Source organism: Spermophilus citellus (assembly GCF_964194105.1).
Source record: "Spermophilus citellus genome assembly, chromosome: 14".
Classification (NCBI taxonomy): Eukaryota; Metazoa; Chordata; class Mammalia; order Rodentia; family Sciuridae; genus Spermophilus; species Spermophilus citellus.
In genome coordinates this window covers 30,366,018-30,392,354 of record NC_138194.1, presented here as the reverse complement: position 1 = coordinate 30,392,354, position 26,337 = coordinate 30,366,018, and the positions used below count along the sequence as shown (strand labels likewise).

General features: G+C 35.9%; 1 protein-coding gene across 2 annotated transcripts; it reads left to right on the top strand.

Moving 5' to 3' along the window:
- The first annotated feature begins 3,343 nt into the window (after positions 1-3,343).
- Positions 3,344-25,505, top strand: BPNT2 (3'(2'), 5'-bisphosphate nucleotidase 2). 2 transcript variants are annotated; one of them, XM_081266287.1, is made up of 5 exons: positions 3,344-3,999; positions 12,567-12,729; positions 14,059-14,154; positions 22,846-23,007; positions 24,555-25,505. In XM_081266287.1, exons 1-5 carry the CDS (start codon positions 3,613-3,615, stop codon positions 24,824-24,826), a joined length of 1,080 nt encoding a protein of 359 aa, XP_081122413.1. In that variant the 5' UTR covers positions 3,344-3,612; the 3' UTR covers positions 24,827-25,505. The 2 variants fall into 2 exon arrangements, with proteins under 2 accessions (XP_081122413.1, XP_081122414.1); XM_081266288.1 differs by lacking the exon at positions 22,846-23,007.
- Positions 25,506-26,337: the final 832 nt, after the last annotated feature.

The window sequence follows — 26,337 nt, the reverse complement described above, 5'->3', positions numbered from 1 at the left end:
TCGAACCCAGGGGCACTTTACCACTGAGCTACATCACCAACCCTTTTTATTTATTTTTTTTATTTCAAGATGTGGACTTGCTAAGTTGCTTAGGGCCTTGCTAAGTTGCTAATGCTGGCTTTGGACTTGTGATTCTCCTGCCTCAACCTCCCAAGCTGCCCAAGCTGCTGGAATTATAGGTGTGAGCCACAAGCCTGACTCAGAAGTTAATTTAAAAAAAGTTTTTTCCAGGGTAAATTTTGGAGTCAGAAGTGATTTTGATAAACCAAAATGACCTTTAAGATGTTAATAATAGTTTATAAATAGGTATCTTTTTAAATTTTACATATAATGGAAACTCTAAGGAAAGGTGACATTTATAGGAAAGGCAAGCAATATATAGACATTTAGAAGAGGTCCTTTGATGGAATCAAGACTGGGGCCAGTCAATTGAGATAACTCAAAATGGGAACTACAGAAAAAACTAGAGATCTTAAACATTTGAACTTTAAAGATGTCAATATATATTCCTGTATACATTTTATATAAGGTAGTGCCTAATCTTTAAGTATAATCACTAGTTGCAGTTTCAAGTTGTCTTTTTTGTATCAAGCATAAGTATGTAATGCATCCTTTAAGATGACCCATTTTGCATTCTTTAATGTGAATTGAAAGGTTGAAGATTCTCAAGAAACAATGCAATTTCAGCATCTGTTACAATTTTTATGATTCCTTTCCTTCCAATCAACCACACTTTTTGCTCCAATTCCTTCAGCAAGTTATCTGAAGCTTTTGGCTTTATATTTTCTTTGAGTATTTTATTATGCTTCATGTTTTATTTAATATACATTTATAATGATAACCCTATGGCAAATGGGATTGGAAATACACAAAAGTTATTCTTTAGAATCATATAAAGTTCAATTTGTAGGAGTGCTCCAGTAGTAGGGACATTACTAGATGTGAGACCAGAGACTCTCTGAATACCAGTGAGTGGCTTTATAAAAATGTGGAGAGCATGAGTCTGGCAAGTCAGGTAAGCCAAAGTACATTTGTGAAGTTTCTACTAAATGCCAATTCTTCTTGCTACTAGGATTCGTACACAGAAAATATTTGGTAATATTCATCTTCCCCAACACACAAGAAAAATATTTATTAAAAAAACAGTTTGTCTCAAGATCACAAACATATTACTTTAGTTTTTCACACTTCTCATTCTAAAACAGTATATGTTGTTCAATCAAATTCCTGTGAAGATTTTTTTTTTAAGTTACTAGGGATTAGACCAGGGAGTTGGAGTATTACCCTGAGTTATAGCCTCAGCCCTTTTAATTTTTTTTTTTTTTTTTGTATTTTGAGACAGGGTCTTGATAAGTTGCCCAGGCTGATCTCAAACTTATGTTCCTCCTGCCTCAGTCTCCCAAGTAGCAGGGATTACAGACCTATGCTATTGTATCCAGCTCCTATGAGAATTTTAAAACAGTATCTGGGCTTGGGTTGTAGCTCACTGGTGGAATCTTGCCTAGCATGTTTAAGGCTGAAAGCCCTCAGTTTGATCTCTAGCACCACAAAAAATGAATAAATAAAAATCTAAATGTAATTAGTTAAATACTTTATTCTTGTTATAGTTTCTCTTAATAATTAAATGTTATATCCCCAATATTTATTGCTTATTATCAATTATCACTAGAGAACTACAGTACCTCTTAGAGCTATGATCTTTAAAAGCACTTTTTTTTTTTAAATATATGCTTTAGCACTTTTTCTCTCAAGTGTTGGACCACTTTCCTGCAGCAGAAAATGTGCCCAAACTTGTTTAATCTCCATATTAAGCATAATGCTACAGTGAATGTTGCCTTAAGTTCTTTTCCAATATCTTTGGAAAACATTGTTTAGACAATCCTCGGTCAGATTTCCCAATGATACTTTTGTACTCTCATGACCACTACTCAACTCAACTTGTTTTGTTGATCTCATAGTGTAGTTTTGAGGTGGTTCTGCTGAACTCAATCATTTATATCTCAACTTTGATCTTTATCTTCATCCCTGGGATGGGTATCCATAATTACTCTGTGATCTTCACTTTCAGACTTCTTTGGAAAGCAATTTTGTTTAATTGTGCGGTGGGTCCCTTTCATTGATTCATTTTTGTACTTTGTGCTGTGCTTACTTTTAAATTAGTTACAGATAGATGGCAGGAAAATCAAGCAATTAATAATCAGTGTCTATTGTATCTGTATAACCATATGCAAATTCTAGAGAAGCCCTGACCTCTAAGGAAGCAGTACAGGTCAGGTTCTACAATACTTGCTTAGCAATGGGTGTGTCAGAAGGTCTGTATACTAGCAGTTTTTAAGGTGTGTAATATTAAAACCAATGCCTTTTACTATGATCAGTAAAATGGGCTGCATTTTAAGTTGATTTAATAAAAATATTCTATCATTTAAGAGGGATACTGTACATTTAATATGCACATTAAAGATTAAATATAAACTTACTAATATTTATTTTAACACTAAAATTAAATAAGTATTCACTATTTTTATTGCTAAGAATAATAGCTTGGTAGAGGCAGTTATTTCTGTTCAATTCGTCTGTATAGTACACCTGGAGGATTTTCATTGACTCAAAGAGTATGTATCCTAGATCCACTGACATCTTCTAACAACCTTTAAATCAAGTGCACCTTGTCAATCAATTGCTCCCTGTTATCAATCTCTGGGAGGGCTGCAGAGCTAAAGAATACCTGGAAGCCCTAGAGACCTCTTGTGTATTCCTTCATTTTGAAAGCCTCAGATCAAGGTATATTTTTCAGCTTTTTAAAGAATGATTTATTCTGGCTGGTGATGGCAAAGGAAAACTCTACACTTTACATACAGAAAGTTCAGATCACAAGGAGGCCTGCAGAATAAAGGGCCAAGTAAAATTCCTCCCCCACTGCCTGCCCAGTCCCTGGAAGATCCTTGTGATTCTATTTCAAGCTACAGACTGTGTCCACACACGCACCAGCCAAAAAGGCTCACAAAGGTCTGTTTTGAAATGGCTCGTCGTTTTTTCCTCCCTTCCTCAAAAACCTGGCAGCGATGGGAAGATTACATGTCAGCGTGGCTTTACTGCGGCCATAGTTAGTGGCACAAAGAGAGATTTCACATAAATATCCTTTCGGTTCTCAGCACCCTTTCCTGCATAGAAAGCAGCTTTCCGCCTCCTGGAGTTTTTCGAAAACCCAAACACCACCAGAGCCATAAAGGAGGCCCATTCTAGAGCCTTTGGGCGCGAGAGCCGACCCCCTGCCTGGAGGGAGGGGCCTTCCTCGCCCCGCCCCTCGCCCCCGCCCCGCCCCCCGCGTAACCCGGATACACACCCACGCTCCCCTTTCACCTATCGGCGGCTGGCGAACGTGGAAGTCCGACCTGTGGGCCGGTAGAGGTTCCGGGAAAGTGGGGCGCGTGGGGCGGAGACCGTGATCTTCACGGCGCGGCTCAGCCTTTCCGGGAAGGGAGCGATGGGGCGCGCGGGCGCCGGGGAGCGGGCGCCGGTGTAGCCCGAGCGGCCCTTGGCCCGGAGCACGGCGGCGGCGGGAGCGGGGAGGCCTGTAAAGGCCGCCGCCCCAAGCGCCCGGCCTCCCGCGCCATGGCCCCCATGGGCATCCGCCTGTCCCCGCTGGGGGTGGCAGTGTTCTGCCTGCTGGGGCTCGGCGTGCTCTACCACCTCTATTCCGGCTTCCTGGCCGGCCGCTTCAGCCTCTTTGGCCTCGGTGGCGAGCTGGGCGGCGGCGCGGCGGGGCCCGCAGCCGTGGCCGATGCGGGCACGGTGGACTTGCGCGAGATGCTGGCAGTGTCCGTGCTGGCGGCAGTCCGCGGCGGCGACGAGGTGAGGCGCGTCCGTGAGAGCAACGTCCTCCATGAGAAGTCCAAGGGGAAGACACGCGAGGGAGCAGAGGACAAGATGACCAGCGGCGACGTGCTCTCCAACCGCAAGATGTTCTACTTGCTCAAGACTGCCTTCCCCAGCGTGCAGGTCCGTACCTGGAACGCTGGGCTCGGTGGGAGCCCATGGGCGGCGGGGCCACTCTGGCCACGGAGCCTGGGATCCTGGAAACGTTTTGCAGCGTGTGGACTGCCAACAGTCCCAGGTCGTGGGAGCCTCTGATTTCCATTTTGCAGATGCGAAAATTGAGAGGCAGAAGTTAAGGTGCACAAGGTCATGCAAACAGTTCTTGGAAGAGCTGGGTAAGGTTCCAGGCAGTTTAACTCAGAACCCATGCCCTCTGGTCCTTCCCTGGATTGTGTGGTGAAGTGTACCAGGGATCAGGAGACTTGGGCTCTGAGAAGGCTCTGATACAAAAATAACACCGATGCTTCAGGCTCTTCTGTAACATAAAAGAATTGGACTAGAATTCCTCAAACCCCTATTCACACTTAATTTCATTATTGGAAGGGTCATGGCTGTAGATTACACGTTTTCTGGCCTGCAGGCCAGTAGCCAACTAAAATTCAAAAACTATAAAAGTCTGCTGCAGAGCTGTTAGTTCCGCAGGGCATGCTCCTAAATTACGTGGCTTCCCCCCCACCCCCTCCCCAGGATCTCTTAATGGCTAATAGTTTAGAGGCCCTTCAAGTAAGTATTTGGAAATAGCTTCCAGGCAACTTCATTTTAGCTCTGTAGCTCTCTATCCTACCTGACACTTGATTAAAGATCTCTAATTATGCCAGAAAATTTAGAATTGAATAGCATTTACCTTGTCTTCAGGTAGGTTTCTGAAGGAGTTGACATTTTCTTCAGGAAATCCAGACATTCTGGATTTGTGATTAATACTTTTGGAATTCATCCGTTCAGTGGAGCTGTTGAGTTGAATATACTGTAAAACTTTTTTGAATTTATTGTAGTTCCAGAAGAACTGAATGTAGTGTAGCAATATCTTTTAAATGTATGTCTCATTTAACAGTTGACTTTGATTACTAGGAAAAAAAAATATTTCCAGTGAAGTTTGATTAGATAAAACAGTTGTAATTAAACCCAGGCTGTCTTGGAAGGTATCTAAACTTTTGCTGCTGTTCTTGAGATAGTTAAGAATATTGTCATTGTAGAATTATGTATCTTATGTAACTCCTTCTACGGTGTCATATTTGTGCTTTGATTTTCTTTATCCTCTCTTTCTCCTACCTCTCTTCCTTTCTTTTTCTTTCATTTTTTCCCCACATGAAACATTGGATTTCATGTTATGAGTTGCTGGATACCAGATATAAAAGAGACATTAGTAGAATTTTTTTTCAAATGTCTACTAAAACAAAAAAATGCATTTTTCCACTTTTTCTTTTGCCCTATTCTGCTTTATCATCATATATAATACTTACTGTTTGGATTTAGATGTAAGATGTGCTTGCGAAGTATCTGTCTTCTCTAAAACACCTGTATTTCTCTAAAACAGGATTTTCAGAGAAGTTGATATATGATAGTTATAACATTACTAACAATAACCACTTACTCAATGTATTCCAGGTGCCTAGATACTGACCACACAGGAGGACTTCATTTGGTTCTCACAGCAACTTTGAGAAATAAATTTTTTTATGCCCACTTTACAAGATGGGAAATCTGAGGCTTATGACACTCCATTCCACAGCCTACATGAACTGTCTTAACTCTTCATTGTAGCCAGACATTTAAGAGGCTACTTAAAACTTAATGTGACTTCCTGAGGGAAAAAAAAGTACAACTATAGAAGCTTTAAGGTGGTAATAGTAAAATATAAGCAAACACAGTTGAAAATTTTTTAAAAAGATAAGTTAAAAGTGTTTTAAATATTGAAAATATACATCTATATGTGTGTGTTTGGGTTTACTCATGTTATCACTTATTAACAAAAAATAGAATAGCTCCTAAAGGCAGTGAGTGGCATAAACACAAAAACTAAGCTTTTTGATTTGAAAATGTTAAAGTCTCTGCCTTAGAAAGTAACTTTTTGTCTTCTTGTGACTATTTGAATGTTTGCCTGTACATCTTTAGGGTTCATGTTGTGTGTCAACTGGAGGAATAGAGGAGGTTGTGTTCATTTATACAGCGTCAAAGTAGGGATTGTGTCATGTTGAGCCATCTCCTTTTACCCCTGTTTTATTAGTCTAGAGGCCAAATGTTCTATCTGTGTAAAAAATAAACTCAGCACTGGCATTTTTTTTCCACTCTTGTCTCTCCCCTCCCCCATTATCCCAAAGCAGTCTTAAATACCAACCAGTTTTAAATGACTGGTTGGTATTAAAGTCTCACCTCAAATTTTTTTGGTAAGAAACTTAGATCACATTCCTTTTCAGTTTACTTCCTGATGGAAAACCACCATGGAAAAGCCACAAGTACTCTTTTTTTAAAATCCTGGTGGATTAGGGAGGCATAGTGGTACATGCCTGTAATTCCAGCACCTTGGAACGTTGAAGTAGAAGGATAGAAAGTTCAAAGCCAACCTAAGAAACTTAGCAAGACCCTGTTTTTTTTTTTTTTTTTTTTTTTTTTTTTTTTTTTTTTTTTTTTTTTTAAGAGAGAGTGAGAGAGAGAGGAGAGAGGAGAGAGAATTTTTTTTTTTAATATTTATTTTCTAGTTCTTGGCGGACACAACATCTTTGTTTGTATGTGGTGCTGAGGATCGAACCCGGGCTGCACGCATGCCAGGCGAGTGCGCTACCGCTTGAGCCACATCCCCAGCCCCAAGACCCTGTTTTTGTTGTTGTTTTTTAAGAACTAAAAAGACTGTCAGTATGACTCAGTGTTAAGTGCCTTTGGGTTGAGACCTGAACTTGCCTATGTAAGGATCCCTCCTCAGTAAAAGAATATCAGGAGTTATTCTAGAGTGCTCAACTTGGCATGTTTATCTTTCAAGGGACATTTGGCAATGTCTGGAGATACTTTGGTTTTTCACAACCAGGGTGGTTGTGAAAAATGAGTAGAGGGTAAATATCCAAAGGTGCTCAAGACAGTCCTGCATAACAAAGAATTATCTTGCCCAATTTATCAGTTGATGCCCAAGTTGACAGATCATAATCCACAGACATGTGCTGTCTCAGCAAACTCAAGTTTGGTCCAGGATTGCTAAATTTCCTTTTGTCTTCAGTCTTTCTCAAGTTGACCTATAGGATGGGAGTTAAACGGGTCTCTTTCAACAGAAATACTCCCTGAAAAAGTCAGAAGTGCTCAGAGAACACTTGCTTTGCTATCATGTCTAGCCACTAGAACAGGTGATCTTATCTAGTCATATAGCTTTTGGGGGCCATAGTTTCCTCTTCTGTAATATCAAAATAACTAGTAATTGATACAGATATAGATACTATAGGCAAAGAAAACTAGTTCAAATTATCAAGCCCAATAGGTTTTAGTGCTACAAATTCAGTTAATCTGATGAGTTTGATGCATGTTAGGTAGATCATATTCTAGACTCAAAGGAGTTTAGACCACATCTTTAGTATTATAGTACTAAAAGAAGACTTCCTATTCTTATGGCTTACAATATGCTATCCTGTGGGCCTTGGGCATTTGGAGGTGAATGAGCCTAGTTATAAGACTGTTAGTATAGAGTGTCCGAGAGATGAAGCCCAGAGTTAAGCCAATGGAAAAGTTATGCTACCTAAAATTTATTTAGCCTTTAGCAAATAGCAAGCCCTTAATTAAACTTTTTAGTGTCATAATTAATTTATCTGCAGAACAACATAGGAAGTTAAGTAGTGTTGCATCCTCTGTACCTAAAGATATTGGGGTTTGGAGAAGCTAAATAATTTGCCAAAGATTGCCCAGCTAGAAAATAATCTTGGGTTTACTGAGGTTAATAAAATAGTCTGAGAATCAATTCAGGTCTTTCAGAGTCATGAGCATAAGCAGTATTGGGGGCGGTGGTAACAAAAGTGTACTCTTAACTGCCATGTTTTGAATGAATGGAAAGACTCAGATTAGATACTTGGAGAATAGTTTGGAGGAAGTGAAAGGAGGACAGAGAGGTTGATTTTAGTCTTTTTATGGTAAGAGATGATATGTTTTGAATTGGGTTGTGGTTGTAGAGAAGGTAAATATAAAATGATGTAAAAGAATTTTTAAGGGTATATTAAAAATGACTCCTGTAGTTTTCACAATTGATGTTTTGTTGATGGTAAAAAGAGGAGCGTATTATGAGTGCCATTTCAGATTGGTCTTAGAGGTTTAATTAGAGGTGCCTTTGATGTGCCAAGGGAGATGCTAAGGAGGCAGTTGCCTTTATGAGTCTGAAGATTGTCTTGGGGTCCTACTCTAGTCGTTGTACTCAGGGAAGGCCACTTTGAGCTGGTATCATTTGAACTGAGAAAGAGTATAGCAAGTACAAAGAAGGGACCATAAGAAGACTAGTAAGTCTGGAGTGTTCTAAATAGAGTGAAAGGAGAGAGATACTGCGTAGTGGTTGCTATAGTCAGATCATGTAGGAGTTTGTAGATGGTGGTAAGGAATTTGGATTTTATCTCTGCATTATGAGAACCATTAGAAGACTTTTAACTGGCAGTGGCATGATCTGATTTGGGAAGATAGCAGATTGCTTGGTTGAGAAGGGAAGCTCTATAATGGTAGTGATTTTGGTTTTTTCATTGTATTTTAATGCTCAGAACACTTTAAAATATATTAGTAATTAAATAGTTGTTGAATGAATGAATGATGAATGAGTACACTCACTATAGGAGGCAAGAATAATTGAAGAGTATAACAGAAATCCAAGGAAAAGATCCTAGTGGCTTAAACTAGCATTTTCTTGGTAGACATGATGACGCATTCTTAGAATTGGGAGGCAATATTTTCAGGACTAACTGCTCAGATGTGGAATGTGAAAGAGGATTAAGGAAGACTTCCATATTTTGACCTTAGCAACTGTTTATAAGGTCATTTATAATGATGGGTAGTGGATTTATTAAATTGGAGGCATGTAGTGGTACTGCGTGTTATTAGAAGCAGTTGTGCAAAAACAGATTGGGTAATTATGCTCACGAACTTGTTTTCTCGCTACAGTTGTTAATCCCTAACTTAATTCTCAATGAGATCACTTCAAATAAAGTTTGTTAATATATTAACTCATATTCAGTTGAGTATATATGGAGAAGCTGACTTAAATTCTAGATAGAAATCTTACTCATAAATCATAAACTTCAATAGATGCTAGTCAGACTTGCCATTTTTGTAAACTACAGTGGTCAAGACCTGTGACCTGCTCTAACTAGGAGTTTGTTTGTTTATTATAAGTTCATTCCTTTTCTCGTGATGTTATTGCTGCATTCATTCACCTAGCCTAGCATCATTATTAAGACCATGGGGTCTGAAGCAAAATGCTTTACCAGTGCTACACTGTCTTAATTATTCCATCATAAAGTAAGTCTTGATGGCTGGTAGGGAAAGTCACAATACTGTGCTATTCTTTTGTTTTTCCCTCTCTTTAGAACATGACTTTTCCTGGCTTTTTTTTTCTCTGCCAGGTAAATTTCAGAAATGGCTTCTCTGATTTTGAAGAAGTTAAAATCCTATAGGGATTTTGTTTGGAGTTGCATTAAATCCATAGTTTACTGATGGGAGATTGACATCTTTACTGTTTTTTAAAAGTCTTTCTATTCTATATACATACTTTATTTCTGTTATTAGTTTAAATGGCTTTCTTTTTTGATTAAATATTTATTTCTAATATAGCTAAGGGCAGTTTATGGTATATGTCTTACACCTAGCAACTTTCTATATTCTGTTATTATTCCTATAGTTTATCTTCAAGTTCTTTTGTATTTTCTCAGTGCTCAGTCATAACAAAATTCATTATGGTTTTGTTTCTTCCTTTCTCTTATCCCCTTTATCTTAACTGTTATTTGGGACCCTCTGAACATTGTTAATAGAGGTTATGGTGGAAGGCAGCTGGCTTGGTTGTGGTCTGCAACATCTTGAACCATCTGGCTTCCATTACTTTCTGACCTCATGTCCGTCCGGTGCCTTTCTCCTTGACTGACTCTGTCCTAACCATGCTTGCCTACTTGCTGTCCCGGAAACATGCCAGACATACTCCAGTCTTAGGGTCTTTGTATTTGTTATTCCTTGATCTGGAATGCACTTTCCTTAGATGTTTGCCAGGCTCCTTTTAGGTCTTCATTTAAATACTGCCTTTCCAATAAGGACTTTCCTAACTACCTTGTATTTTTTTTCCAAACAACTTTATTGCGACATAACTTACATATCATATAATTTGCCAATACAGTGTACAATCCATTAATTTTTAGTAGATTTGCCAAGTTGTGCAACTATCCTTATTAATCAGTTTTAGAACATTTTTACCATCCTAATGGTATACCTTTGCTCTTTTACTATTAATTCTTATTATCCAGGCAACTACTAATTTATTTCTATGTCTGCAGATGTGCCTATTCTGGACATTTTATATTAATGGAATCATATAGTATATGATCTTTTGCCTTCTTTCACAAAGCAGAGGAGTTCATCTGTGCTCTAGCATGAATCAGTACTTCGTTCCCATTCATCCTCTTAATAGCTGAATACCTTTTTTTTCTGAATATGTCACAGTGTTTATCTATTAATCAATTGATAAATATGATGCAGCTTCCAATTTTTGACATTTTTTGTGGGGGATACCAGGGATTGAACCCAGGGATGCTTAACAACTGAACCACATCCCTAGCCCCTCGCCCCCATTTTTTTTTTAATTTAGAGACAGAGCCTCACTAAGTTGCTGAGGCTGGCTTTGAACTCAAAATCCTCCTGTCTCAGCTTCCCAAGCCACTGGGATTATAGGCATGTACTACCACACCAATTTTTGATTGTTATGAATAATCCTAGACCCCTTCTACTGTCTAATAACATAACCTCCTTTCTTTGCTTTATTTTTTCCTCCTTTTCACTACCTAGCATACTACGTTATAGTACATGTTTTGCTTATGTGTTTTGTATATTTCCATTAGAATCTGAGTTTTATTAGGACAGAGATTCTTGTCCCATCATTGATTACTGTTTTATCACTAAGTACTAGAACTCTGTCTGGCATACAGATGGCAATCAATAAACTTTTGCTGGATTAATAAGTATAGAAGTGAATGGATGAGTTGGATGTTAACTGTTCTGTACTAAGAAATACTTTATGATTTAAGTGGCTTGATGTTTCTGGAATATTGCTATTTTTAATCTCTTCTGTGATAGCTTGGAAACTTTTGAAGTCTTCCAGAAATCACTGAGAGTTGTAGGGCTTTTATCCCATTGGTGACTTTTTATTCATGTATTTTCTATGCTAAAATCACTCTGTCAGTGTAACAAGGGATCTAGGTTGACATCATGGCAATATAAACATGAAGACCTACTCTTTAAAAGGACCCAGCTTTCTGTCCTGCTCAGGATGGTAGTTCCTAATTAAAATCCATATTTGGGGGACATTTTTCTTGTGTGTATATATGATTTGATAGAAGAAAACTTCTGATTGAGCTAGTAATTCAAATAAGGCTAACAGTTTTTATTAACTTAATTCATAAAATATAGTTATTAGATTTGATTTATTGATAAAATCTTAATTTCCAAAAGTAAATGCAGTTCTAAAACATTTTTAAATAGTTTGTAAATGAGATTGTATTTAAATATGCATTAATAAGCTTACCATTTAAAGCAGTGCTTCTATATATAGTACAGGACACAGACATAATCTGGCAGTGCCTGGAAACATTTTTTGTTTTCAGAACTGAGGGATGGTGTTGCTAATATCTAGTGGATTCTGCTGGTGTTTAGCCAGAGATGCTATTAAACATCTTAAAATTCAAAAAATAGCCCCACAAAAAAGAATTATCCAGTCCAAGCTGTCAGTGGTGCCAACATTGAGAAATCTCAGTTTTATAGAATCTAAAATGTATTCTTTTCTTAATAGAATCCTTATATATAGTATTGCATATGTACAATGATTTATGAAAAATAGCTCCAAAGATATATATGTGCTTATATATACATATGTATACATATATGCGCACGCACACACAGCCTCACTCTACACCCTTACATATCTATATGGTAAGTCACATTTATTTTATGTTTTAACTTTGTTCCCTAATATATAAAAAGTTGAAAATCTTGACTTTACCTCTTTATCCTGTGTTGTACATTATTGATGTATAGCTTAAAGAAGACTGATTGATTTTTGTGTCCCTTTTGATTGCCTATTTCAGCTTATTTAGGTTTTGGAATATACTAGTTTATTATGTGTTTCATAATTTCCAGGTTTCCTTTTCTTATAGGTTAAAGATATAACATTCACCATTCTCTATTTTTAAGGCATATTTTTTAACTACATTTCACTTTTCTCTCTCTTTGCCTCTAACTATAGTTAACTGCTTGTGTTCATTGTTTCAGAATATTATCTGTTTTCATATTTTGAACTACTGGTTTTTATAAATCATTAAGCTGTAAGTAGCTATTTGTGTGATGTTTAGTTTCATGTTTGTGTACATTTGAGTTTTTTATTTTGATTAACCTACAAGCTACATTTTAATATTAGATTCTTGTGTTTCTTTAAATAATAATATTTTTCTCATTTTTTTAATTGTCAAATATTTTTGGTGCAGATAAATACTGAGGAACATGTGGATGCAAATGATAAGGAGGTTATCTTATGGGATCATAAGATTCCTGAGGATATTCTTAAGGAAATAACTACCCCAAAAGAGGTACCTGCAGAAAGTGTTACTGTCTGGATTGACCCACTTGATGCTACACAGGAATACACAGGTGATTTTAAAATTGACCTGAAACTTTAGATTGTCGTTTTATATTATAGAATCAGAATCAAGGCAGGTGATGTATAATATGGTGTTAGATATTTTGCAAATCCAATAACTAACAATTAGATTTTAAGATAAGAAAACTAGGTTAATGTAGCATTTATGATACATTTGTACTGAATTTTTAACCTTTTTATTTTTATTTACCCCAAATTCCATATTGTAGCTATACCCACTAGCTGACATCTCACTCAGAATTAGTGACTCACTGATTCTGAACATTTTAAACAGTAGCAGCAAAATAATTTCTACTGAACACCTATTATTGAAAAAATTTATTTAGCCAGAATATAATAGTTACTTAAGATATTTGGAATTTAGGTTTTATTCATATAAATCTGACCTTGTAATTAAAAATAGTTAATCCTAGCTACCCAGAAAGCAAGTAAAAAGCAAAACTGAAATATGTGATCCTCCCTTCCACCCAGTTTTCCTTTTTCTTACCTTGTCCTAGCTCAGGTTTCATTGCTGTGGATCTTTTCTCAGGGCTTCTTACCTAGATATACTAATTTCTTCTTTTACTCTCTCTTCTTGGTATATATGTCAAAGTTAGTTATTTATCTTTTTGTCTTGGTAAATGGTAAGCTACCTGAATGTAGGGGTTTCTACTTTTTTACCTTTGTGTTCTAGTGCCTATGCAATAAACTTGAACCATAAGAGGCACTTAATAGATAACTCTTTGAAGAACAGGAAGAAGATGATAGATAGATATAAATAAATAAAATAACTGAAACTATAAAACAGTACTTTGCATGAGTACGTAATAGAAATGTGGAATATTGAGGAGTTTGTTTACAGTTTTTTCTAAACTGAACTGACCTGATAATATAATAATGATAACAAACAGTGAGCACATCTCTTGCACAGGGACTGTTTTTAAATGCCTAACTTGACTTTTAAATTAATCCTAAAATTAAGTTAACTTTTAATTTATTTAAGTGTATTTTTACTTTTTAAAAACTTAATTTATGCTGAAGATGGGTAATTATCATCTGTATTATGCAAATAAAAAAACTAAATTTAAGTAATTTTTCCCATGACATGCAGCTAATAAAATCATAGATTGGGAGATTAACCTAGGTAATCTGCTTTTAGAACTAGAACTTGTAACTGCTCTCTATAGTTGGCCTTCATCCCTGAACTCTTTTTGCATGAGGGGATTATTATCTTTGAAAGACATTTCATGAACATAAATTTTTGATGAAATAAAGTGTAATCTTGTATCCTGAATTTATGCACAGTATTAAGACAATTGTGTGTGTGTTTTTTCTCACAGAGGATCTTCGAAAGTATGTCACTACTATGGTGTGTGTGGCTGTAAATGGCAAACCTGTGCTAGGAGTTATACATAAGCCATTTTCGGAATATACAGGTATGAAATATGCAAGAGCTTTCAAGAGTTAATGTAATCAGACTATGTATAGTAATGACTATACCATTCACATCTCATCTGTATCTCAGTAATTATTGAAATCTGCCCCCTATCCTAACATACCCCTTCATTAGATACCATGGGGGTTTTATGGTTAGCACTGATAATATTTAAAAACTATGGTTTTCTAAACTATCTTTAGTGGATGGACACTGTTGACTGTAAATGAGAGATTCTTAGTGGGTTGAGGGATCCCATTGGACATAGACTCTTCCCAACAGCTGTGGTGTCCTCTCTGTTTCTCTATTACTGTTGCTAGTGGTGAATCAGGACTTTTACATTGTAGATTCTGAGGTCTACTGTATAGTTGCCTTACCCAAATCTGTTGACATATTGGGAGCTTGATATTGTGGTGGTTTAAGGGCAGTGCACCTCAGCATTCAGAATGAAGGAGTGTCACTCTGAGGTTATTAGGAGTTAGGCCAATCCTTGAAGAGCTCTGGACATCTTCATAACTCCTTCAGACCTTTGTTTCCCCCTACTTCTTGATTCATACTTTTAGCTTCATACAGATGGCAGGTTAGATCAGTGATGATTGTGTCAGGGTATGGCAGGCCTTGACAGGGAGCTTGACATTCAGCTAGGATTGACTTATCTATAGCCTTGCCATTGCCAGTGGATACATAGATGATATTTTGGTATCACTGGAGACATTCCATTGTACTTATCCAGAAAGGCTAACTCTAATCTTCTAGGTAACAGTAATGGTATAGACTGTGATTACAGTTGGAAGGGAAACACTTGGCATAAGCAGCATTACTAACAGCCTGAGGGGATTTGTCATTCTTTTAATTGGTAGATCCCATCAAATACATAGGGCAAAGAATATGGCTGTTTGGTTCCACCCTTCTTTAAGATGACAGGTTCTTAGTGATGATGATGTCCACTTTACCAGTACTGAAAACAGTCTTAATGATCAGGTATAGTGGACTACATAATGTCCTCTCCAAATTTATGTCTACCCCTGTACTAGTTTCCTAGGGTTGCTACAATTAAAAACCACCAACTCTGTGTTAAAACAACAGTAATGTTATCTCTCACTGTTATCTCAAAGTGTTGGTAGAGCCATTCTCTTCCTGATACCTATAAGGGGCAGTCTTTTCTTGTTTTTCTTTTAGCTACTGGTAGCTTACCAGTAGTGCTTGATGTTCCTTAATGTGTAAACACATGGTGCCAAATTCTGCCTCCATTATCACCTGGCATTCTCCCTTTGTGTCTGTTCTTTACCTTTTCTTGTAAGGATACCAGTCATATTGGATTAAGGGCCTACCCTATACCTCATTGATCTCATCTTAACTAATTTGTGTCAGTATTGACCCTCTTTCTAAAAGATTCTTCAGTGCTGGGGTTCTGGCTTCCTCCTATCTCTTTGGAGGACACAGTTCCACCTATAACAACCTAAAAAGTTAAGTATCAAGATGAGATACTTAGGGTAGGATCTTAAACTAATGAGTGTCATTTCCTCCTAAGAAACAAAAAGGAAACAGACATTATCTCGGATGACAGTGTGAAGATGGAGACAGATTTCAGGGAAGCTTTGAATAAGCCAAGGCTTACCAGCAGCCAACAAAAGCTTAGAAAGAGCCATGGATTGGTTTCTCCCTTTGAGCCTCCAGAAAGAACTAACACTGCCAGCATCTTGACTTCAGACATTGGGCCTTCAGAACTATGAGATGATAGATTTATTTTGCTGCAAGTCACTTAATTTGTGGTAATTTGTTAAGACGGCCCTAGAAAACTAATTCACTAAGTGTCCCATAGAGTAGTCATTTATTCCAGCGATTTCCAGTATGTCTTACTGTGTCACCACTGCACAAAAGGACTGCCAAATAGGGAGAAATAGGCAAATTTTTCATTAAAGTTATTTATTTGTTTTGTCAAATAATTATGGATCCCAAATTCTAGCTGCTCTGAAACAGGCTAAACATATTTGCATTTCAAAATCTTGTCTGCTTTATGCCATCTGGCCTTCATCTCTTTTTCATAATTCAGATAGTTCTTTAAAGTGACAGTTTAAGATTAGTTTAAGATTATCTAATTGCTTTATGATTTTTTTTATAGATGAGAAAATGGGCTTTCACGTCTTTACTGAGTTAGTTAAGATAAGTTAAGCTGTTAATTTAGGCTGTTATAATGTACACAAAAATATAGGAGCTTGAACAAATAGTTTATTTCTGTTCTCTGACAGCTGGTACATAAACAGTCCTGGGGGCAGCTCCCAGATAGCAGGCACCAGGCCTGTCCCTCCTGCTGCTTTGCTCCCCTAACACTTGTTGTGCTTCTCAGCATGATTGAGGATGACTCACTACTTCATTGATATGTCATCAGAAGAGAGGATGAAAATGGAGGTTATTTCTAACTGAGAGTTTTACCCATAGGTTTCATGCTTACTTCCCACATCCCACTCACAATGTTCATGTCCCATTGATCAAAAGCATAGTTAGAGCCATTTGCAAAAAAGGGTTAAGAATTATTGTCTTTATTTTCTGTGGCCAGCCACACTAATATCCAGGGATTACATCCCTCAAGGAAAATGGGGAAAGTGGATATGAGTACAACATAGTAATACTCGACACTCAATCTAGTTAGTATATAAGAGAGGGACACAATTACTTAAATTAGTACTCACACTTACAGATGAGAAAATAAGACCTTAAAATTCAGTGTATTCCTCAAGGTCATCCAGCTAAATTATTGGCAAAGTCTTGCAAGTAATTCTATTACAGTGCTTTCGTAATAACAACCTCATAATTCTTAAAATTTATGTAGTGTTTACTGATTTGTTGGATATTTAACGTTATTTCATTTAAACTTTTTGATAAGTTTGTGTGATAAGGAATAATTTTGTTTTATTAACTTTTTTATTATAGATGAGAAAATGGGCTTTAGTATCTCCTGTCATGAAAACCATGTAGTTCAAAGTGTTCTTGTAATAGCTAACCATTTCTTATTAATATCTTGCAATTATATTATATTTTCAGGTCTAGAGATATAGCTCAGTGATAAAGTACTTTTCCAACATGCATAAGGCACTGGGTTTGAATTCCCAGTACCACAAAAATAAAAAATTAATATTTAGTATTTTTAGTTTATAAAGTTCTTACAGCCTTCTTTTAACTGGAAGAAATATAAAATGGGAATTATAGTAACTTTTTAAACTAATAAAAGAAATAGGCATTTAAAGATTAAGTACAGAACTTGAGTCTTTGAAACCTCCTCATTCTTTTGGCACCTGTCCCTCAGTTGAATTAGGATTGCATTTAGCTACACAGAAGTAAATCTAATAACAGGTGTGCAACAAGTGAGGGTGTTTCTATTTATCACCAAATAGGAAGGCTGAAAAAAATAGGGGTGGTTCACTAATGTCAAGGACCTGACTCTTCTCTTCACTTTTTTTTGTTTGAAGGTGGCTTTTTATTTGCATGCACAGAAAGATGGGTCTCCCATTTACTGTGATAATGTTTCTAAGCAAGAAAAAAGGGCAAAAGAGGACAAAAATATCCCAAATATACTATGTATTTGAAGGCTTGTTCATTAACTCTGTGTTTCATAACATTGACTGAATGTCACATTGTACTATTAATTATAAACAGAATCTGCTACTCCAAAGAGAATTTTGAACCTTAATAAAGTAAATGAAGAGGAAATTTATAAGCAAATAGAGTCGCATTCTTGGGCCTTGGTTTCCAGATCTACTTATACCAGGGGAATAGTTCAGAGTATTCCTGTAAGACATAATACCCCTTATTAGGATCTTGCAATTATTTAGTATTTTTAGGGCTGGGATTTTCATATTAGGGTTAATAAAATGTCCATTTTCAGAAATCTTTATTCTATAATAATATGTATCCCCTTACAGTCTTACCCAGTTTAAAATAAAGAAGGCAGAAATTTATCATACTTCAAGTTGATTCAAAAAGTGTCTCTGTAAGTTAGTAATGTAATGGGGCTGACTTACTCAGTGTGCTAGAACATGAAAGTGCTTGCCAGTTAGCAAACACTCTGAAAGAATCATAACACCCATAAGTATGTGTGTGTTGACCTTCCATTCCTGGATGGAACATTGCTTTGCCTAGGCCTTCCTTTTGGAATGTTATTTTCAGACCCAGAGTATTGGCAATACAGTACAACTTATACCAATTGTAAAATACTGTATGTTTACATAAATTCAGCTCTGTGTTATAAGTAGAGCTGATCAAAAATCTTATGAGACTTAATTATAATTAATTCCTTGAGTTTGGAATTCTTAGAAGAGAAATACTTGAATACTTAAATGAAGGTGTAAGTGTATTAGTGTAGTGGAAATTGTAGTTATTAAAAATAAGTTATCTTGTGTAGAAAAGTATGAACAACTTTTTATTTTCTACCAGGTCTTTTAGCATAACCAAATAAATAAAATTAACATTCTGAAGCTACAATTTTGCCTACTTATCAGTAATTTACATTTACCTACTATCTTTTTGAAATGTGTCCATATAAGTACTACAGATGAATGCATTGAATTTATGTAATTTGAAGTACATTTTTCAAAATATTGATTTATTAATTTTTTTTATTATATTCTGTCAGATATTTCTGGGCACTTATGCATATTTATATGGATGCATAAAATGTACTGTATTGTGTATTACGTTACATATGTGGGCTAATAAGTAATTAAAAAAACAACTCATGCCATGTCTTAGAGTATAAAATTATTCTGATAGTATCTGCTGAGATGTGCTGTTTTATTTTCTTATACAATACTGACCTCTAGAGATACCTCATTGTAAATTCACTTAGTAAAACTTTTCAAATATTTATAAAAAAGAATTCAGAGGATTTTTGAATTTTTTTCCCTTCCACAGTTTTTGCTTTTATTATGAATAGTTTCAAATGTAAAATTAAAGTAAGTACTCATATACATCGTCTAGATTCGCCAGTTATAACACATGTATTTGCTGGGTTTTGGGGTTGTTTTTGAGGGGGGGTTGACTTATGTTCTTTGAAGACAGTTACAAGAATTATAACATTTTACCCCTATATATTTCAGTTTGCATCTCTAAATATTAAGGACATTTTTCTACTCTGCTATAATAAAATTAACAATTATTCTTTCAGGATCTCCAGTATTCACATTTCACTAGTTGTTCCCTAAAGTGGATTTTATAGCTGCTTACTTCAAACAAATATCTAGTCAAGTGACAAACACTACCTTTACTTGTTGGGTTATTTAGTCCTCTTAATCTAGAGCAACCTTCAGGTCCTGTTACTGCAAAGACATTGACTTGTAGAGGAGACCAAATCATTTCTCCTATAGAATATCCTTTTAGATGTATCTCATTGTTTTCTAAGGGTACATTGAACTTCTTTGTTTTTACATTATCTTTTTCATATAAAGTGCACATTAGACCTGAAGCCTTCATTGGATTGGTTGTACATTTTTGTCAAGAATATTGTGTTTTTGCTTCATGTACTTCTGTATCATATTATATGGCATGTAGTGTACCTTTGTCTCAATATTAATGATGCTCAGATGGTTAAAGTGGTCATAACTAGAGCTCTTAATAATTTGAAGATCTATTAAGGGTGTTACCAAAGAGATTTTCTAATTCTGTTGTTTTTTTCTACACGTATTATTGAGAACTTTTTCCATTTCCTGAAATGTATTTTCTTCTAAAAAGGCAGGATAAATGTTTAACTTTTCTCCTTTATTTATAGTTTTAAACTAAAGAATTTGGGTAGAAACCATCTTCATTTGGAAAAATATATTTTAGGGAAGAAAACACTTTCTGTTTTTTGAAAATAGCCTTTTTATCTCATGAATTTTCGTATAGTCAAAATGATTCAAACAGCTTCAGTTATTGTTTTTAAGCTGAGTGTGTTTTTTTTCTCACTTTGATTATTAGGGTACCATTTTTATATCCCTTTTTCTTCATATACTATTATATGATCTTTTTCTGTAGATATTATCTATAAATTTTCAACTGTAAGCAAAAATTAAACAGGCTTATTTGAGCATCTTGACTGCCATCCTATTTTAGTCATAGTCATTCATTTCTTTTCTTTTCTTTTTTTTTTTTTTTTTCTAGGTTTTACTGTTACCCAGGCCTAGGTTTTATGATCCTCCTGCCTCTGATTCTTAAATAGCTGGGATTATACGCTTGTACCACCAATCCCCACTATCCCATCTTTCTTCGAGTTACTTTTAAACTCTGGGAAACTGTCAGCAATCAATTACGAGATGACATTTATGGACCTTTACTCTTTCGTCTTATAACCATCTTTGGTGTCCTCAGAGCCATAGCTAACATTTATCCAGTGACAGTCAAGAGTACTTCTGCTAAGAATTTCTCAGTCATGCCTTGGTTGGCTGAATCTTGTCCTCTTATAGATTATTTCAAAAGAGCTAGCTCAAGGGTATAATATTACTAAATATGTTTTAAGAACTTTCTCTATAGCCTGATACCTGAAAGACTCTACTATTTTTACAGTCTTTGGTTTGCCCTGTATACACTACCTACATAGTGTCTTATGGCTGTTGTAGGAAATTACTACAAATGGGGTGGTCTGAAATGACAGAAACTTAATCTGTCCTAGTTCAGGAGGCCAGAAGTTTAATAACAAGAAATCAGCAGAATCATTCTCTTTTGGTAGAGTAGAGGGGAAATTCCTTGCTTTCCTCGTCCACCTTTAAGTGACTCCAGACTTCCTTGGCATGTCATGTTAGATGGTTGTATAACTTTCCTCTACTTTATGGAAATTTCAAGCCATCTGAAATATTTTAATCTGCATTTTCTATATTTTTCAGTGGACATTGCAGTTTCTTTCTCATTTATATCTGGGACAGGTACCTTGGTACTGATGGAAGAAAGGTGACAGGACAGGAATTTGGGTGATTTTTAGTACAGGAGCTTTCTTTTCTGATAACAGGAAGAAGACTTCATAGGCACTCTTGAAATTGCTTTCAGACTTATTTTTTTCTTGCTTGATTTTGTTTCAGGAAGACCTGTCTTCAACCCCTTCCCTCCTTAGCTTTAGCTGCCATCTTCCAAATCCCAAAAGATACCTTATGTCATCATTTTCTCCTTCCTCCCAGGGTATTCTCAAGACTACATGCCTAGTCCTGTGTCTTCTCCAAGCCTTTTTTTAGTGCTTTATTGTTTCAGGCCTGCTTTCATTAATTCCCATTTCAAATGGGAACTTTTCTTTCTGAGAAGGACTTCTGGCACATATTAACCTGAGTTCTACCACCACTGAAAATTCTCCAGCCTCTTAACCACCTCTGTGAAGCTCCTATGCATCCCCACATTCCAGGGCTTATTCTGTTGATCATTGGTCTTTATTTCCCAGCTTTCTCATACATGCATGTTTGTAGTTCTCCTCTGTTTCCTTAACTTTGTACTTATAGATTATGGGTGTATTTGCTGTCCTTGTGGCTGTGTATGTTTCTTTGAAGGAGGTGTGAGAAGAGTCCAGGAGACTGCTTATCATCATTGTGAGACTCAGAAATGTAGATTCCACTAGTTATGTTTTTTATTTTTATTTTTTCTGTAGCTAGGAATAAGCTGGTAATGCACCTATTTACATTACTAGCCATAATGGACTATATTTTGTCCCATAGGGAGTGAATGCTAAAACAACAATCTACTTGGATAATTATCAGTAAGTTTGTTATCATGCATAGTTTGATAGTGAAAAAAAACTTCCCAAGCAATCAAACATCTCAAGCAATCTCTGGGGCCCCCTTTCCCTTTTAAAATTTTGTTCTTTTTTGAAATCTAAATCTTTTTTTTTTTTGTACCAGGGATTGAACCTATCGGTGCTCAACCACTGGGCCACATCTTCACCCCTTATTTCTTAAGACAGGGTCCATCTAAGTTACTTGTGGCCTAGCTAAGTTACTGAGCTGGCTTTGAACTTATGTTCCTCCTGCCTCAGCCTCCTGAGCCATTGGGATTACAGGCATGCACTACCAAAGCCTTTTTCTTTTTATATACCCTTATAAAACAGACATAAACTTGACCCAGTTACCTCTTCAACCATTTTTGTTTATAAAGCTACTTAGGAGAATGAATCAATATGCACATAAATTAATCCATGAATATATCAGAAGTAGAGATGTTTTAGGAGAAAACTGAATTTTAAAATTTGAATTATCCAAGGAAGTTGTATTTTTGTCACAGGGTGGGCTTCCAAAAAATCAGACTTAAGATGGAGATTAACATGCAGAATATTTAATAGGGAATGTGTTAGGATCAAATTTATAAAGGGAGGGAAAGAAAGCAGGGTGCATGCAGAGGGACGTTGAGTTGCAGTTCAGTTCCAGTAGAGGATCAGCCAGTATCCCACAGGACCACATGGGTTCTTAGGCCAGATATTTAATATCCATTATCTGTGACTGCAGGATTACATGTCCCCCCCCCCTTTTTTAACTTTGTCTTAGTACATGGCTATTTCGTTATAAGAGACACATAAACCTATTACTTTTGTACTTAGAAAAAGAAGGCATTCTGTTGGGGTCCGGAGGGACTACAAGTAATTTTATAGAATAGGATGTTTTTCAGTTACCTGGTACTTTGAATTCCAAAGGATATATCTTTTGGTTTTAAAGTTTCAGTACTATTAATGGGTATTGTATTTGCTTTTCAGCTTGGGCAATGGTAGATGGTGGCTCAAATGTGAAAGCCCGCTCTTCTTACAGTGAAAAGACCCCTAAGATCATCGTGTCTCGCTCCCATTCAGGGATGGTAAAACAGGTTGCTCTTCAGACATTTGGAAACCAGACTGCAATCATCCCAGCTGGTGGTGCTGGTATGTTCCCCCTCCTGTGATTCCCAAGAGTACTCCTAGATTGGGCAATTCTATGTCCTATAATGGGAAAGAAAATGAGAAGGGATAGTATACTTTCAGGGTAGGCTCAGTTTCCTACTTGGTAATCTCTAGGGTAGACTTTAGTGACGTTGGTCTTATCTAGAAGAAATAATCCCATCTTCCCACCAGTGATGTGCCATCAGTGGTTGCTTTTTGTATGATCTGACTTCAAAATAATTATTGTTGATTAAACAGGAAAGGAGAAAATATCAAGGTCTTCAGATGCTTCATCCTAAGTATTGTTAGAAACATCAATCCCAGAGTCAATTTTTTAAAAATATTTATTTTTTTAGGTGTAGATGGACACAACACAATGCCTTTTTATTTTTATGTGGTGCTGAGGATCGAACCCGGGTCCCGCCCGTGCTAGGCATGCGCTTTACCGCTGAGCCACAATCCCGGCCCCCTGAGTCAATTTTAACAGCCCTAAACTTTTCAACTTGCTTGTGTGGGATGAGAGATAGAGTCTAGTGCCATCCAGCTTGCAGTGTATTCCATACTGTTATGTGAGTATAGAGCAGAGGTCAGCCTACATTTTCTGAAAAGGGCCAGATAGTAACATTTCAAAACTTAGGAGCTACATGTGTATGTCTGTCTTATACTATCCCTTGACTTTTTTTAAAGCCAACTTTAAAAATATTTTTTAAAAATTATTTTGAGATGTGTACAAAGCCAGACCACAATCTGGATTTGGCTCAAGGGACTATTTGATGACTTTCGTTATGAGTGCTACTTAACATATCAGAAATATTTTAATTCAGGTAGATAGCAAATTGTTGTCAGAAAATATTTGTGTTGGAATACCTTTTCAGCAAATTAATAAAGAGAGAAATGATTCTTTTTAACTCTTAAGCCTAATGGTTTTAATTTGTCAAATGCATGTAACTGATTTCTTTAATATTTACTTTCAGCCTCTCTTTTAGACTGATTAGGAAATGTAATGTTGAAAATATACCTAGTAAGAATGAGATAAACTAGATTCTAGATATGTTTTTTTCTGCATTTGTTTTATTTATTTTTTCTTCTTTAAATTTGGCCTCATTAAACAAAGGATTTAGGGTAGAAATGTTACTTTTTGTTCCCTGAAATCAGGTCTGCCTTGGTGTTTAACTGAAATGTATAAGTGTTTAGCTATAGTATAATATGCCATTCCATAGAAAATGGAATATTGAATGTGTCATTCCATAGAAAATAAGCATAAAGATTTAAAATTTAAAAGTATAGGCATGTTTTTGGTTATATATGAGACTAGCTTAGTAAGTTATTTTGTAGTATTTTGTTCCTCTGTGGAGTTTAATGTTTGTACTCTTACTTGGGAAAATATTTTTCATTTGGAAATAATTTTAGACTTCAGCAGTTGAAAACACAGTATAGTCATGTTCTGTATACCCTGTTTTATTCTTTTCAACAGTGCACTTAATCAAAAATATACACTACTTTCTTAAAATCTTTTAAACAATAACTTAAATTCTGTGTTTATCTTTTAGGTTACAAAGTTTTAGCACTCTTGGATGTGCCTGATAAGACTCAAGAAAAAGCTGATCTATATATCCATGTGACATACATCAAAAAGTGGGATATATGTGCTGGCAATGCCATCTTAAAAGCCCTTGGAGGGCATATGACCACTCTGAGTGGTGAAGAAATCAGTTACACTGGGTCAGATGGAATTGAAGGGGGACTCCTTGCTAGTATCAAAATGAACCACCAGGCTCTGGTTAGAAAAATCCCAGATCTTGAAAAGACAGGACATAAGTAAGCATCACTGATTACAGAGTGCAACTGCTCTTCCAGAGCTGACATGGTTATGCCTGAAATGCTGGAAGCTTCAAAGGACTGTGGAGACTATGCATGGTTAAGGCCATCTTGAACCTTTTTAAGTATTTATGAAGCATCAAGGACTTATTTTCCCTGTAATAGGATACAGAATCAGGGAAAATGGGTTGCTTCGTGTCTCAAGTATTGTCTTTATTTTTGAGACTATTTTCGTACAGTTGTCATACACAAGGCGCATATATATATTTGTGAATTAAAATCTATAGCTGAGTCTACATTGTTATAAGTCAACCATTTTCACACAACATCATGAATCTTCACTATTTGTTAATACTTTCACACAGAATTGGGTTAAAGGAAGGATTGATTTTTGTGTAAGTGTTTAATATAACTTTACAATTATTATCTTACTGAAAATATAATAACTGGGAATTTTTACTCCTGATTTGGATGGAAAGCACAAAAGCTACACATTCATTAATACTCAACAAATGCTCTGTTCATCTGTTACTGAATATTTCTATGATGAAAATAGAAAAAGCTTAAAATGATTTTTTTCTTTGAAATTTTAATAACAGGTTCACCAGCTAGTAGAAAATATAGATATATGATGGTTTGCATTCTAATTGTAATTTTCTCTGTGTGTGGTTTGTTTTGTTTTTTATAAAGAAAAGTGTGTATGTGTACACCCATGGGTTCAACATTTCTACCATCTTGCTGTTGATTTTCATTTTCCCTATGAAAGATGCATGATTCCATCCTTTTCCTCCCGACTGGTATTTAGTCTTTAACTTGTAAGGTTTGGCTTGGGGTTTTAGGGTTAGCATTATTATTTTGATACATTATCTCATTAGGGATAAAATAATGCTGTAAGACACTAAGAATATAAATGATTCTGTTATAATGGAAAATTACATGGTTTAAATTAGTTTTTGTTATTTTCAGGAACTTTGTTTTAGTGAGTTTTAAAAATTTTGCCAGGTTTATATAAAGGGATTCATTGTCAAGAATGAGTACAGTTGATTTTGCCATGGTTGCTTTTTCTATTAATAAATTATTACCTAACCTAACCAAATTCTCATACTAGTAACTTTTGAGATACTCTATATTCCTTTCAAATTACAGTAATGAAAGTTAAAGTTACCTTTTGATGAAATTTTTCTTCAATTCAGGCAGCAGAATATGGTTGGGGAAAAAAGTTGTGACATTTGTTTTGTTGCCAAACTACAGCCTTGCTTTATGAGAAATCTTTCATTGGGATGTGTGGGTTCTCTCAGCGTGATATCCAGACAATTATTTCATGTGGCTTTGATGCCTTTATATTCCATAGCAATGATAAGGAGAGGGATTTTTCATGCTTGCTTTCTTCTTCTTCTTCTTTTTTTTTTTTTTTTAACAATTTAATCATTAAAAAAAAGTTTCTTATTTATTTTCTTATCTTGGAGGTAAATTGAACCACAGAATGTACATTCTAAACTGGTAGAATGTTCATAC

What these genes read in the sequence shown, in the direction of transcription:
- BPNT2 (XM_081266287.1), top strand. Translation starts at nt 3,613, where the DNA reads ATGGCCCCCATGGGCATCCGCCTGTCCCCGCTGGGGGTGGCAGTGTTC. An exon ending in CTGCCTTCCCCAGCGTGCAG is followed by an intron (nt 4,000 to 12,566) that starts GTCCGTACCTGG and finishes TTTTTGGTGCAG; the next exon opens with ATAAATACTGAGGAACATGT. An exon ending in TGCTACACAGGAATACACAG is followed by an intron (nt 12,730 to 14,058) that starts GTGATTTTAAAA and finishes TTTTTCTCACAG; the next exon opens with AGGATCTTCGAAAGTATGTC.